This window comes from Mustelus asterias, chromosome 2, assembly GCF_964213995.1.
Source record: "Mustelus asterias chromosome 2, sMusAst1.hap1.1, whole genome shotgun sequence".
NCBI lineage: Eukaryota > Metazoa > Chordata > Chondrichthyes > Carcharhiniformes > Triakidae > Mustelus > Mustelus asterias.
The window spans coordinates 80,767,160-80,783,784 of record NC_135802.1 but is presented as its reverse complement, the minus strand read 5'-3'; the positions used below and the strand labels follow the sequence as shown (position 1 = coordinate 80,783,784).

The following is a 16,625-nucleotide window of genomic DNA, read 5'->3' as shown; positions in this document are numbered from 1 at the left end:
GCAGTGTTCCGTCTCTCTCAGGATAAAAGCAAATTGCAGTGCATGCTGGAATCTGAAACCAAAAGAGAAAATGCTGGAAAATCTCAGCAGGTCTGGCAGCATCTGTAAGGAGAGAAAAGAGCTGACGTTCCGAGTCCAGATGACCCTTTCTCAACGCAAGTCCTTGTCCAAATAGAGCAAGCACTGGATAATATTCAGGCTTGGGCTGACAAGTGACAGCTTTGACAAAGGGTCATCTGGACTCGAAACGTCAGCTCTTTTCTCTCCTTACAAATGCTGCCAGACCTGCTGAGATTTTCCAGCATTTCCTCTTTTGGTTTCTGTCTCTCTCTCTCCCTGGTGTTTTGGGAAGCTGATCTGACTCCAAGCTTGTATGTGTGTGTGTCAAGAAAGCTGCAGAATCCAACCAAAGGACTAAGTTCCAGCATCTCGTGATCATCTTTATTTTTGGTGCTAAATCTGTAGTAGGTGTTTGTTTATGGGATTTGTTTGGTGGAACAGTAATTTGTTGTTAAGGTTTATACAATAACATGGTTGTTTTTTTCTTGTTTGTAATTGGTGAAAGTTATTGCTCATTTTTCTTATTCTATGTTAACTGTATTCTTAAATAAACATTGTTTGATAAAAGCTCCCTAGTGGGTCATTTGAATCAAAGCTGAAGTGAAACATCTCATGCTTACCCTAGCCAAATTCAAAGTGCAAAACCTATGATCCAGACGGACTTCATAAAACACTTTGGAGTTTCTGACTTGTGTTATAACAGTAACTCCTCTCCTAATTCCTAAAGCCTGCCCACTATCTACATAGCACAAGTCAGGTATGTGATAGAATACTCTCCACTTGCCTGGATGAATGCAGCTCCAACAACATTTAAGAAGCTCAACATCATCCAGGACAAAGTAGCCCGCTTAATATGTACGTCAGCTACAAACATTCTATCCCTTCAGCACTGAGGAACAGCGGCAGCCATGTGAACCATCTACAAGATGGACTGTCAGAACTCACTAAGGCTCCTTAGGCAGCACCTTCCAAACCCTTGACCGCTACCATCTAAAAAGGACAAAAACAGCAGATATCTGGGAACACCACCACCTAGAAGTTCCCTTCCAAGTCTCTCACTCTCCTGACTTGGAAAAATATCACCGTTCTTTCACTGTCATCAGTCTAAATCGTAGAATTACTTCCCAAGCACTGTAGGTGAACTTACAGCTCAGGGATTGCTACAGTTCAAGCAAGCAGTTCACCACCACCTTCTCAATGGAAACTTGGGATGGGTAATAAATGCCTTATCAAAAATGGCATTGGAGCCCTGAACACCCCTGCAGCTAGCATGCAACATTTTCACTAGGAAGGTAGGGGAGGAACAAGGACGGGGATACGTTCTGCAACTCCATAGTTCATGGAGGCAGTGGTACGTTTAACAGAATTAATAGTGCAGCTGCCTACTTTTAGAAGCAATTTTTGTCACTAATGTTTCTTGATGCACAATTCCTAGGATTTATAAACTTGTGGAAATGGTCTAAACATGCCAGAATTCTCTAAGGATGTCAGAGACTCCTTTGGAGAGGTCAGGCGCCCTTTGGGATAGCTAAGAGTAAACATGAATGTGCATAAAAAGGTGAATAACATCTTTGAACTGTAAAGTCATTTAAATCCACTGCTTTTTCAATTTTGCAGAACAACAGCCTCCAGTTGAAAATAAATCTGTGCTGGGACTTTCAATTGATGTTTGTTGACATAAGCCTGAGGGCCATCACTATGGTATTAATACTGCTTCACTACTTCCACAACTTCTCATTATCAGAGTGGGGGCTTAAATTCATAATCTTCATGAGAGCTTTAATGAAGAGTGCAGGATAACATACTAGGAACATTCAGAAACCTCAAAAATGAGTCTCCAATGCAGGACTACTTGCATGCCAAGCAGTAGAAGCCACATGCACTGGACAGAACAAAGCTATTCCATAGCCAACTAGTCAGCTTTGGAGCATCACAGTTCTGCCTTGGAGTCATGAATGGTGGTGGGCATTTAAACAACTAAAAGAGGAGGTGGTTCACCAAATGCTCAATGATGGGAGAACCCAGCACATTAGTGCAAAAGATAAAGGTTGAATCATTTGAAACCACTGTCAACTCAATGTTGAGTAGATAATCCATCCCGGCCTCCTCCTGAGGTCCCAGCATCACAGATGCCAGTCTTCAGACAATTTGATTCCCTCCTTAAATCAAGAAACGGTTGAAGGTACTGTATACTTCAAAGGCTATAGCCCTGACAACATTCCGGCAACAGTATTGACAAGTTGCACTCCAGCCCTAGCCACGCGCCTAGCCAAGCTATTGCAGAACAGCCACAACACTGGCATCTACCTGGCAATGTGGAAAATTTCCTGACTTTGTACACCCAATTCAGGAGCAAAGTGCATGGCCAATTGATGACTACCTCCAATGCTTTTTATCTACAAACAGGGGTAGTCTTATGCCAGGTGTGTACTCAGCAGCTTTTACTGTGCGAGCTGATGTTCCGTAAGGTGGAGGAACTTCCTTTGGGGTCACTGTGCCCATCAGAGGCAATCCATCTCAAAGATCATGATCCCCCTTTAATTCTCCCACATAGCCTCTGAAATGCTCCTTAGAGTCATAGAATCATAGAAACCCTACAGTGCAGAAGGAGGCCATTCGGCCCATCGAGTCTGCACCGACCACAATCCCACCCAGGCCCTACCCCCACATATTTACCCGCTAATCCCACTAACCTACGCATCTCAGGACTCTAAGGGGCAATTTTTGTTTAACCTGGCCAATCAACCTAACCCGCACATCTTTGGACTGTGGGAGTCATAGAGGTTTACAGCATGGAAACAGGCCCTTTGGCCCAACTTGTCCATGCCCGCCCTTTTTTAAACCACTTAGCTAGTCCCAATTGCCCGCATTTGGCCCATATCCTTCTATATCCATCTTACCCATGTAACTGTTTAAACGCTTTTTGAAAGATAAAATTGTACCCGCCTCTACTACCACCTCTGACAGCTTGTTCCAGACGGGATAGGCCTCTCCGTCCTCATTCTCTCACAAAAGCTAACTGTAACTCCACCCCTAAGTCATCAACCCCCACCTCCACGTAACACCTCCTTCCTAATACGCACATGCCACCCCCACCAAACCTCCCCAACCCAAAGTTATTTTACTGCCAGCCCACACATGCTGAACCCCAATCCACAATTTCCCCCTTCCCCCATGCACACTTTAACACTGCAACACAGACAAGCTCCCCCACCCACTTCCAACAAGACTCTACAAAAAACAGGGAATGGAGGGAAGGGAATGAACCCAACAGAACATATGACAGTCATTACATTGAAGGCAAGACACCACAAAGGACAAAAGGAAGGGGGCAAGAGCCAAAAAGAAAGAAAAGGGGAACAGAAGCAAAGCAGACCACAACCCCCCCCCCCCCCCCCCCACCCCTCAACCCTGGATTGGAGGCACACCTAACCTGCCCTCAACGAACAAAAGCCAACAAAGATGGATAAGGGAAGGGCAATAATCCAAAACAAAACACGGAAGAAAATATCTCGTTACTCACCAAAGCAACTGACTCCATGCTGATGGAACGTAATCCCCTGACCAACCTCTACAGAGGGAAGGACCTTCCCCACCCTCCAGAAGCCAACATAACCAACCCGGAGATACAAACTCCTACCCTTGAGCGACCCCAAAAACAACACAGACCTGGAACAACTCCCCAAATATAGGAAATCTTCCCACCCTATGTAAAAAAAAACCTCCAACCCCCTACCCATTCATCAACACTCCTGTCAGTACTACCCCCCCGCTCCTCTCCCTCCCCCCACAGAAAAAGCCCCCAACCTGGAGACCTACTCATCAACAGGCACATCTCCCCAGCCAGAAAACCCAAGAAACAGGGAACTATTTTCCAAGAAACACTCTCCAAAACACATACCACCTTGACATCCACCCCAACTCCCTGGAACACAACAAAAGTCCCCAACCTAAGAGCCCTTTCTCCCTAACATACATCACCTTAACAATCATCCTTCCACAAGCACCTAGAAAATGGCAGCTGCTACGTTCTTTCCCCAGGTACACCCCACCAACACCCCCTTCTTTTCCCCCTGCCACCGGCCCACCATCTCTCCCACATGTCCACCAAAAAAACACCCACGTACCTGACAAACGTAAGAACCCCCCCTTTCCCCCCCACCTACTTACCCACCCGCCACCTGGAAAAAAGACTGACAGGAATAGAAATGTAATCACTTCTTGAGGGACTCGACAACGGAAAAACACAAAGGATGGAATGGGTACTAAGCAAAAAGAATGGGGGCAGGCCTCTCCCCACTCGGTCTGCCGCAAAAGCCAACCGTAACTTCATCTTTGAGCTGCCAACCCCTGCCCTGACCTAACATCCCCCTTCCCAATACACGCACCTCACCCCCCTACCAAATCTCCCCAGCCAAAAGTTGTTTTTCCACCAGCCCACACATCCTGAACCCCAACCCACATTCTCCCCCGCCTCCTCCCACACACCACATTAACGCCGCAACACAAAAACCAATCTCCCCCACCCATTCCCAAAGGACTCTACAAAAACCGAGAACGGAGGGAAGGAAATGAACCAATAGAAAGTACGACAGTCACTAATTGAAGGCAAGACATTACAAAGGACAAGAGGACGTGTAGAAGGGCCAAAAAGAAAAGAAAAGGAACAGGAACACAAACCCTGCCCTCAACTCAACACTAGATTGGGGGGTGGGGGTCACACCTTACCCGCCTTCAACAAAAAAGAGAGGGAGGTATGGAAAGAAGGACAAGAATTTAAGCAAAGCAAAAAGGAGAACACCCCACTAATCTCTAAAAATCTCTCCAACCCGTAAAGAGGAAGGGACCTCCCCCACCCTCCAGATGCCAACACAACCAACCCAGACAGACGACCCCTAGGAACACCATATAGGCCCAAAACAATTCTCCAAACCCACAGAAAAACCTCTATAAAAAAAGAAAACCCTCCAACCCCCTACCCACCCATCAACACCCGTCAGGGAACCCCCAGCAACCCACCCACTACCCCCCCAAGAAAAAACCTCCTCCAATCTGGAGACTTACTCAGCAACCTGCACACAAAATCTCCCCAGCTAGGAAACCCAAAAAAAGGAACCCCTTTTCACAGACCCACTCTCTAACACACGTACCACTCGTCAAGTTTTAGCCTTATACACTCCTTTTCTGTGCTTGTCCACCTGCGTGGTAAGGTTAGCAGTCTGATATTTCAGTGAATACATCAAATTATTTCCAATGCCTTTTGTTTAGAATCCTTTATCAACTTAATTTGATTGTAGCCACTAAAACTTCTTGAATCGTAAGGGCTTCTACTTCTAGTGGCATTCCCAGCCTGTTCTATGATTCTTGTTCTTATCAAACTACGACTTGCATTCATCCACCTATGTCTTTCTGTACTACTGCTGCATAGAGACTCCCTCCGATGATCAGAGTCCCTTTTACAAGCCCATGACCTTTTCCTTGGGTCATGATCATTTCCTGGTCCACTGTCAAAGTCAAAATACATTTTCAGGGCTTGCACATCTTCACCTCATTTTGTCAATCCACAGGTCTTCCCTTCTACCCTTCATCCTGCACATTCGGTCAGCCAATTTTTGTATTTGCCTGTGGCTTTTCCTGCTCTACCTATAATGATGGTATCCTCCATTCATTGGCCCCGACTGGAATACATGTTAGTCTCGTACCAATTTTGGGTAGTTGTCCTTTGGGATAACTGTCCTTATCCTGCATATCAGCATCATTTTGTTCTTATTCAGTCAGTCCTTTATCTGCAGTAATCTGCATCCAGTAATTGTCCAACATCTGTGTATGTTCTTCACTTTATATTACCTGTTCAGATTCTGTAAATGCATAACCAGTGCTGATTAACCTCGGGGCTGTTTGATTACCACATTGTTAACTTACTGTTTTTCCACCACTGCCTGTAACCTTACCGGGGCATTTCCACTTTATCTGCCCTTCTCTTTTGTAATACACCATGCCCCCGGATTAATTTTTTTTTCTGATTGCCTTATGCAGTGCTCGTAAGGCTTGCCAAATTTTCTCTGAAACCTCAGCCTAGATAAACGCCTTTCTCCCTGCAATTTGGACATTCATATGCTCATAAAAATAAATGAACTAATCGTAGTTCCTTCGAAGGGTGGATCCCATATCACCAAAGGTATTTATGGATTTCTCCCATAAACTAATTAATAGGGACAGTCGCCCCCAAGTATTTGAAATAAATTCTTCACATGGACAGCCTACTCCAGGGCTGAAATCAGTTTACAGCTCGGTTGGTCAGCTAAGATTTTGTGAAGCATCTCTTTACTTACTGTGAGATTTCTTTCACAAATCCCATTACTAAACTGACATTCTATTGCTGTGTTCATTACTACATATTCATATTTTCAGACAAACTTTTAATTTCATTGTTGGGGAATTTGTCCCACCCCACCACAAAATTGTCAGTTAGGAATTTAGCCAATGTTTCCAGACCAGTTCCTATCCACTTTTCCATTATCTTGTCCACAGCCATCTTTTGTCATTATTATATATTAGCGTTGTCATACTGAATCTAGTTGTCATGTCTATGAAGTATAAGAGAAAATATTTTTGCCCTTATTCCATATCTTTATATTTTGCCCTTATTCCATATCTTTATATTTTGCCCTTATTCCATATCTGTTACAATTCTATTTCAGTTTCTTGCCAAGGGGAGACTCACTACAGGCCATGATAGTGTCCTATATATTTTTTTATACATATATCGCATTTCTCACTGTTCTCTTCTTTACATTTAGCATAGCCATCATCCATTATCCCAGCATCCTTCAGAATTCTTAACCTATGACAAGATGGATGGGCAAACTGCTGATGTAGTTTTAAAACAATTTGTCTTTTTTCTCTTGAACTCCTACCCCAGCCGGTGGCATAATGGTTAGCACTGCTACCTCACAGCGCCAGGGAACTGGGTTTGATTTCCAGCTTCGGTCGCTGTTTGTGCGAAGTCTGCACGTTCTCCCAGTGTCTACGTGGGTTTCCTCCGGTTTCTTGCCACAGTCTGAAAGACATGTAGGTTAGGTGCACTGGCCATGCTAAATTCTCCTCAGTGTACCTGAACAGGCATCGGGGTGTGGCAACTAGGGGATTTTCACAGTAACTTCATTGCAGTATTAATGTAAGCCTACTTGTGACACTAATAAACTTTAAACTAATGACATCAACACTTTAACGTGTGATTCAATAACTTGCGATTCAAAGTGTTAGGCTTCAAGGGGATATAGTAATGCCCCGATTGTGTAAACTGTAAATCTACAGATTTCCTGAAAACTTATCATGTTTCGTACTTAATGCCATTTGAGCCCTTTCCATAGACAGCTTACCCAACTATAAGGATAGTACTTAAACTAAATACTACATCTATGCTGAAAAAATGGTTTACCATTTACCAAATGGCCTACTTTGCTCCGATTTCATATCCCAGCTATTTTACGTGGTATTGTCATTCTCTTTAGTGATTTTAACATGCTATCATCTCCGAACCTGAAGTAAGCAGACTTTTCATATTCCTTTACCTTTTGTCTTTACTATTTAGAGAATCCAGCTAACACTAACCAATTCACCCCACATTGGGCATGCACCCACTGTCTAACACAGCACAATTGAATGACTCCACAACAAGAAAACCCATAACTGGACTAAAGTTGCTGACCAGTACAATTTCTTCTGATGATCAGTAATGTCATCTCTCCTTCCAAACCTTCCTTGTAAAAGAAGAAAAGTATTGCACAGGAACAGGCCCTTCAAGCCTGTGCCAATTATGATACTCTAACTGGACTAAAAAAAAAACTTTCTGCCCTTACTCAGTCCATATCCCTCTATTCCCTCCCTATTCATGTACCCATCCAGATGCCTCTTAAATGTTGCTAATGTGGCTGCTTCAACCATCTCCTCTGGCAGCAGATTTCAGGTTCCCACCACACACTGCGTGAAAAACTTCCCCCGTACATCTCCCTTAAACCTTCCCCCTCTCACCTTGAACCTGTGCCACCTTGTAATTGACACTTCCACTCTGACTATCCACACTGTTTATGCTTCTATCAGGTCTTCCCTTATTCCTCCATCTTTCCAGTGAAAACAATTCTAATTTATGCAACCTCTCATCATAGTCAACACCCTCGAGACCAGGCAACATCCTGGTGAACCTTCTTTGCATACTCTCATGTTTCACTTCAAAAACTGTTATTCTGTTTTGGACAATTCATTGCATAATAATATTTCGAGTCACATTTGAAACATCCTCGGTTATTCCTGGGTTTCATTCTCCTGCCATAGCTACCCAATTCCTATTCTCTGCTAGGGCTACCAAAAGAGCCTCTATGCTCATTTATTTTATTTGTCACTCTTTTGTATTGATGCTTGCATCTCGTATCTAAACAGTTTCGAAATCCTGCCAAAATTGAATCCTCCATCTTATGTGCTACTGCTAAAGGTCCCATTGATGCCACGAAAATGGCTGGAGATGAATCCATCTGTTCCAGAATCTCTTTCCGAAAATCTAATTCCAGTCAAAACCAGGAGCCTATCCATCTTTGATACTTCAGCACAATCCAACAAATTGAAAACAAGCATTGAATTAGGAATCTCCAAATAAAATTTCTGCAATCCTGTAGAGAATGTTAAATTCCCTAATACAGTCTTCTCTGGAACAGCTGTACATCCTTCTAAATTTATCAAAATCTGACCCATGCCTCGTATGTATTTAGCAGATCATCTTTCTTATAAATTCTATCCATCAATTTTGAGAGATTATTTAAACCTTCCTCAATGTCCAAATGATGAGATTCTAGCTCTGAAAAAACCTTGCACATGATCCTGTTTCTGTCAGGAAGAGAAAGCGGCAAGGCCACATGTTACTTTTTCTTTGGTAATGATGTAACCCATCTCCATATATCCACTTCATTTTCCATTGTTCATATGGTTCAGCGTCACAGAACAACTGCAGAAAATCAAACCCTGATAATTTATATAAAAGCAAATTACTGCGGATGCTGGAATCGAGACCCCGATCATTTATACTTGGTTTCAGTCATTCTTCTCCAAAGTAACTCCAACTACAATTTTTAAGGTATTAGTTTCCAATCCTCAACTTTAGACTAACTGTTCTCTGTTACCAAAATTTAACCGGATTCAAGTTGACTGATAAAGTCGAAACCAAGTCACAGAGTCTTTCCTTGCTTAGATAGTTTATTGACTCTGTCCAGTCCTCGCCAATACCCAAAGTCTTAGCTATCCACTATTTGTAGGAGTTCAAAGGCCCATCACCTGTTTCCCTTAATAATTCAATTAACCAATCATTAACAAAGGATCCGGTTGTTGTGGTCATATATCAGTTGTCCTTTTTATGAAAGCTGCTGGCGGGTTTTAGGGAATCTTGATGGCTCCGAGTGCAAGGGACCACTCTACTCGACTCTGCAGTTCAGTGTGGTACGGTACATAGTTGCTGACCACCAGTGACCTCCTTGATTCACTGATGTGTTGCTGACTGCGAAATCCCACACAAATCTTCAGTGAATGCCTGGAAAATCCAAGAGACCTAGAAATACAGAGCCATGGTGACCTACAGAGCCAATGGAATTAGGTGTCCACCGAACCCCATGGGTCTCAGCTCATTTTGCAACACGGTACATAAATCAGTTATGGACTGCCTGGGGAAGCAGAGTCTTTGTTCTTGTTCCTAATCAGACATCTGGGGGCAACTGAGCCTGAGGAAATGGACTATCTTATGAGGTTAGACTCTTCTGCGTACAGGAGACTATTCATGTGTCTTTCTGCACCCTTCTTTGGCATCCCCAACCTGAGGCTTACTTTCTTGTTCACCCAGAGGTTGCTGCACTGCCTGTGCCTGGAGCTCCCTCCCCCTTTGGTACACATCCTCCTCAATGGGATCACAAAATCTGGGTGCCTGGCAGGTGCAAAGCTTCATACCCAAATGGTCGCTCCCCTCCTTCATTTATTTTTTTTAAAAACACGTTCAATGCTTCAATGGCAACCTGGCAGCATGCCGTGTTGGCAATTCCCCCCCCCGCCTCCCCCTCCTGCCTTTGACTGCTTCACCCTCCCTGCCATGGTCTGCTGGTTCCCTTGATGGCTGCTGGAGTGAGCCAACACTGAGCTCCCACTTGCTTGCCATCTCCTTTCAGCAGACAAGGCTCAGAAGACTTATGTCTCCCGTGTGCGTCAGCAAAATTCAAGATGCACCATAAAATCAATGTCAATTGGCCAGTTAAGTAACTTTACTTTCTTCCCATTGTGTTGCTGTGTAAAATTCGTTCTTCATGTTGGCTGTATTGGTAACAATGTGAAGACACTGGGCTTCTGATCCAGCATCGTCCCTTCCAATTTTATACCCCTCTCCCAGCTACCAAATCCATTCCAAATGGCCCCCTTGAACTCTGGCCAGAGGGACAGGTTTCTATGTTTAATTTCAAAATTACTTCAATTAGGAGTTTTTAAAAAAACATATAGACACATAGAAGAGCAAGAAAGTATTTACAGAACAGAGATAACCTGTAATTTGAGCCAAAAGTGCTATTCAAAGATTTTTTTAAAAATCTTCCAAGTATTGTACACGTCTGGAAACCGGTCAGTGACAAAACCTTTCTCGGCAATCTCCAAATTTAATATTCATGGAAATATCAGAATGGATATTAAATGAAAACAAAACTTTATGGAAGGAAAGAAAAGAAAGTTTATTTAAATTATGGGCAGTTCCAGGAATCATTCATAAGAATACTAACACATTTTGTAACAGAGTTTATCTAATAAGTGGCAATCTCTGCTGTCTACTTTTGCAACATCAGAACAGGAGGATCACATTTCCTGTGAATGTGAACTGACTGCAGAACAATGCACAAACTGACCTCTATAAAGTCCAAATAAGCCTTCATATCGCAGCACTTTTCTGAAGCAATCCATGCTGTTACGGTACATAATCTCTTCTACAAATGATCCTGTGGAACGTTGATTCTGCATGCGGGTTTTCACCAGGTCAATTGGATAGACAAAAGTGGCACCTGCAGCTGTAGAGCAGAGCAGCAATAAAGTTATTTTTAAATTGTAACAATGCAAAAAAGGGAAACGACACTAAACTACTCCCTAATAGAAATTACATTCATTCACCAAGTTCTTTTTATCTGCCAACTTTACAAAGAAAGATTGTAATTAAAATGTTTTCAGAAGTAACTTTAACTTATTATTAACTTGTCTCTTCTGAAACCAGTGGAGCCAAGTGAGACACCTCTGAACAGTGACAGGTACAAAAGCACTTCTATAAAGGTTCCTATGATATGGTCTCCCATCAATACAATGAAGAATGTGCTCCGAATGAAGGTAGAAAAGGCATTTTTTTCTTAAAAGAAATTGTATACACAGAGGGAAAAGATAATGTATACCAACTAACCTCCAGCAATTCCACCAAGAGTAAATCTGTACACCGATTCTGCCAGTTCCATCATAGCATAATTACGTCCGTCACTTCTGGTCAGCTTTTTTAAAAAAAATCAAAAATTTGAGAATGCAATCTACAAGGTTTGGTGACTCCCATTATTCATTACAAGTTCCAAATGTCAAGTTACTATGCCACAGCACGGAATGAATGAATCTGTTCTGACTTAATGAAAAGGTGTAGGATATTACAATATGTGCCGAATCCCTGAGAATGCAACAAATCAAATCATTTAAGAAAACAGTTTGAAATGCCCCTCAATATCCTCAGGACATGTGATAGAATCCACACCAGGTAGTTTACTGTACAAAAGATCAGATGGTATTTGGTTTTAGAAGACTAAACAGTACACAATTCAAACAACCTGTTCCTCGCAGAACGAAAAGGTTTCATACTAAAAATACTTTTGGAAAAGGTACAACCTAATATTCTTATAATTTTCTGTTTGTATCTAATTTTCGTGCACAATTGACAGAAAAAAATGAACTCCCATTTTTGTACAGTCCTGCTGTTTCTTCTGGCTCAAAATTGCAACACGCCGAACGAAGCATTGCCATTTAAATGGAATTTAAATTGCGTTCTGGTAATTCTAACAGCACCCCAGCTTTTTGTTGCAGGTCATTCACAAATCAGATGCAGAATGCCTCAAAGGTGCGCAAAAAGAGAGAAACGGCATTTCTGTAATATTTGCATTGGATAAGGCAGAACATTTTTCTCAAGTGAGTTTCTTACTTTCCTGTTGGTTTTGACAGTAGCATTACTGAGTTTAAGTTCTGTATCTGTGGAGTTCTGAACAATAAATTCCTGACATCAGAATAGGTGCAGCAATCACATTTGGTCTATGAAGATGGTGAAGGCAAGTATGAAATTCATCTTGATGACAATTGGTACAGATAACACCTTCCTGTTCCTAACCTGCCAATGTTTAGGGAAATTTTAACATGGGTGAAAAAGTGGATTTGGGTACAAGTTGAGGTGAAATCCAAGAAAAATGCAAGTGTGTCGAGAAGCTGACTCCAACGCTTTATGTTCTCCATTTAACTGTAGTACATAGAGCAATGTACAACCAAGTTCTTGGATTAGCAGGTTGTCAAATTCAATTGTTAATCTTTAATTACAGCGAGATGAAGAGATATACTATAGATATATACTATACATACTATAGAGGTGCCATCTAAACCTTAGAGGTGCAAGTCTGACCTAAAATTTGGAGCACTTAATTATTTTATCAGCATAGATGCCACCGATATCGTGGTACTTTGGACTTCAGAGGAGGACCAAGGAGACCACCGGCAACACCAGTGTCTATACCATGAACAACCTGCTTCTCACAGCTCTGCAGCTCCAAGGAAAGGAGGACATCAGCAAAGATGCAACTCTTACCAGGCAATATGCAGCACAAAGTCTACAGATAGAGGATATGCTTTCTCAATAAATGAATACCAGTGTTTCAGGAGCATCAGGTGGTTGTATTAGGTGGTGGCAGGCATTTACAGCCTTTAGGTGACCATAATGAACCAGTGACTGGCAGTCTCCACCACTCAACATTTTTATCTCCAAAGCTTTCCAGGACACATTCTTAGACATTTGCAGGATCTTGCTGTCAGTGGCACACAAATGCATAAATCAGGTGATTAACTGTTTCATTGCCAACAACAATTAATATGTCAACTTGGTCTGTAATGGTACCAGTCAGGATTACCTCTCTGCTTGGCTTCCTACAGGTGGAGGGCATCACTGACTACATGCTAATGGTAATTAGGGCAGCCATGTATCACACAGGAATATTTGTAAGCCTCAAGTGCTTCCATTCCATTAATATGCAGCTGGTGTACAGCTGCAATAAGATACCTATGCAGGTATGTGCAAGATTTCTGGATTGCTTTCACGATGCTTTTGTCTTGCAGTAATCCATCCCCTCCAGCCTTCTACTGACCTAGGCTAGCTGCTCAGAGACTATGCTCTTGATGTCATCTCCTTTGCTACCACCAAACGCACCTTCTTGGTGTGTCCAGCTAGCTTCCTCCTAACAGTATAAAACTTCACTCTTCACGGCACTCACCAGCACATGCAGGGTGGCATCACTGAACTGAGGAACAATCTTTGCCCTGCTTGCCTTCATTCTCTCACCTCTTTCCCTTTGGTTTCCAACTCCAAGCTCCTTGGAACTGCAGCTTTTTCAGTGTCCCTTTAAATACTGAAATTGAAGTTGCGCCATGCAAGTTGTCACTTTGTTCAGTCTCAGTAACTGGTGGAAAATTATATGGTTGGGTTAAAATGCCACTGACAGACTTGCTACACTGTGTACCAATGGATAGCAGTCTCCTTCCACCCCCTAATGTCTCGATTTTAACATCCAGACTACTGTGGTGAAGGCAAAGGTTCACCAGGGAGGCACAAAGGAACTTTGTAAAGGACAGTGTACAAGATTATGAAGGGGATAGATAGGGTGAACGGTGGGAAGCTTTTTCCCAGATCAGAAGTGACGTTCACGAGGGGTCACGGGCTCAAGGTGAGAGGGGCGAAGTATAACTCAGATATTAGAGGGATGTTTTTTACACAGAGGGTGGTGGGGGCCTGGAATGCGCTGCCAAGTAGGGTGGTGGAGGCAGGCACGCTGACATCGTTTAAGACTTACCTGGATAGTCACATGAGCAGCCTGGGAATGGAGGGATACAAACAATTGGTCTAGTTGGACCAAGGAGCGGCACAGGCTTGGAGGGCCGAAGGGCCTGTTTCCTGTGCTGTACTGTTCTTTGTTCTTTGTTGAATTGGAACCTTGGTATAGGGTTGATATTTATTCATCTGTCAAGATGAAAGTTCCTCGAGGTCCTTTGAGGCAGAGAAACTCTGGGAGCCATACCTACAAAGAGCAGTCAGTCTGCAGTCCACAGGTGCATTCAGCAAGTCATAACAACATTGTCTGCAAGATCTGGGAAATTCATTGTTAACACTGTGGATCCCAAGAATCAGTGGGCACATACATTGAGTGGCCAGCTTTCAGGGAGCCACAATTGTACACAAACAAGTAATCATTCTCCACACAGGCCTGTACCATTTACATGGACAGGAAGGACATCTACTCGATCAACAAGCAGCTTGTGCATAACCAACACCTTCATATCATGCATTTCAGTGTTAAATTCCCAGCCAGCATGCACAACACAATCTCACGCAGTACCCAGTGAGGAGTGGTTGCTGGTTGAACAGGGACACCTGATTTGGCTCACAATCTCTTTGTCTCATCCTCAATTCCCATACAGGACAAATGCAAAAATGTCTCCATAAAATCAATCACAGATTACACAATAAGCATTCCAAAACAGTATTTTTGGTGTCTGAACATAACAATATTAAACAGCAAGACTGCCATGATCACTGTTGTGTTCTGTTTGCAGTACAACCTAGCCATTAACAAAGGCATGACCCTGAAGCAGGAGTGAGAAGAGGAAGGAGAACAAACACAATAGGAGGCAGAAGAGGATCTAGAATTCCAAGTAGCAAGCCTCTTGCAAGTTGCCTTAATTTTACTGAAATATTTTGGAAAATGCTTATTTCTAGGTGTCATTGTTTAAAAGTAAGGAGTTGTTCATTTAAGACAGCTGAGAAATTGTTTTAGAGGATTGAGTCTTTAAAGCTCTCTTCCTCAAAAGGAGGTGGAAGCAGAGTCTTTAAATATTTATAAGGCAGATTAACAAGGCAGTGATAGTCATAGGATTTCTCAGGCTGTACAGTATTGAAACCAGTCATTCAGCCCTACTACTGCATGCCAGTGTTTATGCTCCATTTGGGTCAATAAGTGGACACATGAGCACTGTAAGAGACACCACCTGAATGAGACAAAGTCCGAGTGAGCATATTTGGGAAATTGAAGCAAAGTGGAAATTTGATGCAGAGGAGAAGAGGTGCTCTTTTGCTTTCTAACTTTTTCAGCCTTCAGAAAGTGGTCTTGCCCTGCTGCAGGAGTAGAGGCTATTTTTTTTGGTGAGAATTTCAGCTGGTGTGAGGAAGCAGTGGAAAGAAAATGAAAAAAAAACAATCATAACATCACATGAAACTGGTAAGTGAAGTGGCCGGTACGTGCACAGTGTAAGGGGCAGTGTTTGAAAAAGCAGTGTCAGAACAATAAGGGAAGGTTAGGGCCTACATAGCAAGGTCATACAACTAATCCAAAATAGAATAGAGTTAACACAAGAGAAGTAAAGTTAAAACATGGCAGGGCTGCTTAGTCCAGTGGAATTCATGTCCTGCAATATTTACAAAGTCATGGATACTACCAGTGTCCTGGATGATCACATGCAGGAAATGCTGCCAGCTGCAGAAAAATAAGCTCAAGTGGTGGATGGAGTCACTATGGCATATCCAGGACCAGGCAGTCCAAGTGAAATAGGCAGGTAATGAAATCATTTTCCTGTTTTGGAAGAAGTTGAGGGTACTGCTTCCTCAGAGTACAGTCAGAGCCAGATTTTTGTCATGATTGTGACTACCGTACAGGAGGGGAGGAAGAAGGGAAGAGTAATAGTGATAGGGGATTTATTAATTAGGGCAACAAACAGGAGTTTCTGTGGCTGTAAACGTGACTTCAGGATGGTATGTTGCTTCTCGTACCAGGGTCAAGAGTGCAGGGCATTCTTTTGGGGAAGAGAAAACATGATGTGGAGATGCCGGCGTTGGACTGGGGTGAACACAGTAAGAAGTCTCACAACACCAGGTTAAAGTCCAACAGGTTTATTTGGTAGCAAATACCATAAGCTTTCAGAGCGCTGCTCCTTCGTCAGATGGAGTGGAAATGTGCTCTCAAACAGTGCACAGAGATACAAAGAGAAAACAGGCAGAGGTTATGGTCCACATTGGTACCAATGACTTAGGCAGGAAAGGGATAGAGTTCTGCAATCAGAATTTAGGGAGTTAGACAGAAAACTAGCAAGCAGGACCTCAAAGGTAGTAATCTGTGGATTACTCCCAGTGCCATGCAAAAGTGAAATAGGATGATAAGGCAGATGAATGCATGGCTAGAAAGATGATGCAGGAGTGATTCCTGGGACACTGGTTCTGGGTA

The 16,625-nt window shown here is 42.8% G+C and overlaps 1 protein-coding gene across 1 annotated transcript in view; it reads right to left on the bottom strand.

Moving 5' to 3' along the window:
- The window catches only part of slc25a13 (solute carrier family 25 member 13), a 237,838-nt gene that overhangs the window by 66,104 nt on the left and 155,109 nt on the right, over positions 1-16,625 (bottom strand). The window contains exons 10-11 of the mRNA XM_078229409.1: positions 11,522-11,606; positions 10,983-11,141 (exon numbers count right to left, since the gene is read on the bottom strand). Coding sequence (XP_078085535.1) covers positions 10,983-11,141; positions 11,522-11,606 — 244 coding nt within the window. The remainder of the gene's footprint in view (positions 1-10,982; positions 11,142-11,521; positions 11,607-16,625) is intronic.